A 1,901-nucleotide genomic window follows, 5' to 3' on the forward strand; every position below is an offset into this window, starting at 1 on the left:
TAGTTCAGTTCTAGTTCAGTTCTAGTTCAGTTCTAGTTCAGTTCTAGTTCAGTTCTAGTTCAGTTCTAGTTCAGTTCTAGTTCAGTTTTAGTTCAGTTCTAGTTAAATTCTGTTCTATTTTAGTTCAGTAAATTTAAATAAATATTTCAAAATTTGTATATTTTATTACAGAGTTTAAAATATTGGCGTTTTCGTATGTATTTATTGCCCAAAGAAAATAGAGCGATGAATAAAATAATTGAACATGGTTGCCAACACTGTGATGTCTTCACCGATACCGCCGTGGATAATACTAAGCAACAAGTAGATGATTTTATGCGTTTCGTCGAATTGCATTTGAATAAATTGAAAAGACGTAAAGCACGCGTAAGCACATCATTAAACATTTTTTTAATATTTATGTTATTAATTATCGTTTTTGTATGGAATTCAGTTTAACTAATTATGTTTTTTATGCTTTTATATAATATTGTTCTTTATTATATTTATTTGCCAGTTATTTATTTATTTATCTTTTCTATTTATTTAATTTAAATTTATTTTTTATTATTATTTATTACATTTATGTATATTTTTTCCAAAAAGCGTATTTATGTACAGTATTATTTTACAGTATTAATTAAAGTTTTAACCTACATACTACTACAATATTTATTTAAAATATTTACCACACAACAACAAAAATTTTAATACTTTTTTCCCAAAATTTTATTATTGTTGCTTTTGCCTTATGTGTTTGAGTTGGAATCGTTTACAGGATAGTCCTACTGCACAAAGTCATCTAACAAGAAGGCGCCACAGTACCAGCATAATATCCAGACCTCCATCTAATCAGGTTCTCTATCTAAAACTTTTACTATCTTATTTCTCTTTTTACTAAAAACTAGTTTTTTTCTAATTGTTTTTGTCAATATAATTCTAAAAATATTGTCCCTTGTCTTGTTAATTACAAACATATATATTTTTTTTGTTTTGTTCTTTGTTTTACCCTTTAATTTGCAAAACAAATGCATTGATTAATGAATTAATTTAAAAGAAAAAAAGGTCCACTAAATTTATATATATTTTTTTAATATTTAGGGTGTTACAAATTCGCCGTTTCGTGAACGTGTTGGCAGTAATCGTTTGCCCGAAAAGCGACCAAGGTTTTTATATCAACAATTTTAGTTTAAAAAAGAAACAATTACCTTTTTGTTTGTTAGCCTTTTAAAATGGTTTGGCTTGGTTAAACATTTGTTTTTATTACAAACGTTTGGTGTTTGCTTAATTAATTACTACTACTACTATTTATTTTTGTATTTATTATTTATTTAACTATTCATCAGCTTTAAATTGTAATAGACACGTAGCTTAAATATTAAATGTTAATGACACCTCGTAAATTAGCTTATATATCATTTCAATAAGTTCAAATGCAGGTGTCTCTGTGATACTAGACAAACATGATGATGAGAATTCGAAACTAAATGCAGCAGAAGTATAACTTCTAAATAAGCTATAAAAATACTTATTTTATTTTAAGGAAATTTTTTGAATGCTGTTGTCATGGTTGAAAGGTGTCAACATATTTATTATATTCAAATGATTGAGGGAACTTTAAAAAGCTGCGTGTCTTTGTATCTTTATGTCTGCCTTATTATAGTTATTAAAAATATTTAAATTTATAAATTTAATTTTATATAAGCACTTGTTTTGTACATATGTAGCCAGATTATTAATTGAAATACCACCGAAAAAAATACTAATACTGAACAAAAAGTGAAGTAAAATGGAAAAAGCACTAGAACTGAAAAAAAAACTGAACTAAAACTGAACTAGAACTGAACTAGAACTGAACTAGAACTGAACTAGAACTGAACTAGAACTGAACTAGAACTGAACTAGAACTGAACTAGAACTGA

The 1,901-nt window shown here is 26.2% G+C and overlaps 1 protein-coding gene across 1 annotated transcript; it reads left to right on the forward strand.

Moving 5' to 3' along the window:
* The first annotated feature begins 163 nt into the window (after positions 1 to 163).
* On the forward strand, positions 164 to 1,759 carry LOC124421238 (GATOR complex protein Iml1-like). The gene is made up of 3 exons (XM_046956109.1): positions 164 to 366; positions 758 to 835; positions 1,081 to 1,759. The coding sequence occupies exons 1-3, from the start codon at positions 196 to 198 to the stop codon at positions 1,165 to 1,167; spliced, it is 336 nt and encodes a 111-aa protein (XP_046812065.1). The 5' UTR covers positions 164 to 195; the 3' UTR covers positions 1,168 to 1,759.
* The last annotated feature ends 142 nt before the right edge of the window (positions 1,760 to 1,901 follow it).

The sequence above is a fragment of the Lucilia cuprina genome, unplaced genomic scaffold (assembly GCF_022045245.1).
Source record: "Lucilia cuprina isolate Lc7/37 unplaced genomic scaffold, ASM2204524v1 Scaffold_7296, whole genome shotgun sequence".
Lineage (NCBI taxonomy): Eukaryota > Metazoa > Arthropoda > Insecta > Diptera > Calliphoridae > Lucilia > Lucilia cuprina.

What these genes read in the sequence shown, in the direction of transcription:
- LOC124421238 (XM_046956109.1), top strand. Translation starts at nt 196, where the DNA reads ATGTATTTATTGCCCAAAGAAAATAGAGCGATGAATAAAATAATTGAA. An exon ending in TGAAAAGACGTAAAGCACGC is followed by an intron (nt 367 to 757) that starts GTAAGCACATCA and finishes AATCGTTTACAG; the next exon opens with GATAGTCCTACTGCACAAAG. An exon ending in CCAGACCTCCATCTAATCAG is followed by an intron (nt 836 to 1,080) that starts GTTCTCTATCTA and finishes TTTAATATTTAG; the next exon opens with GGTGTTACAAATTCGCCGTT.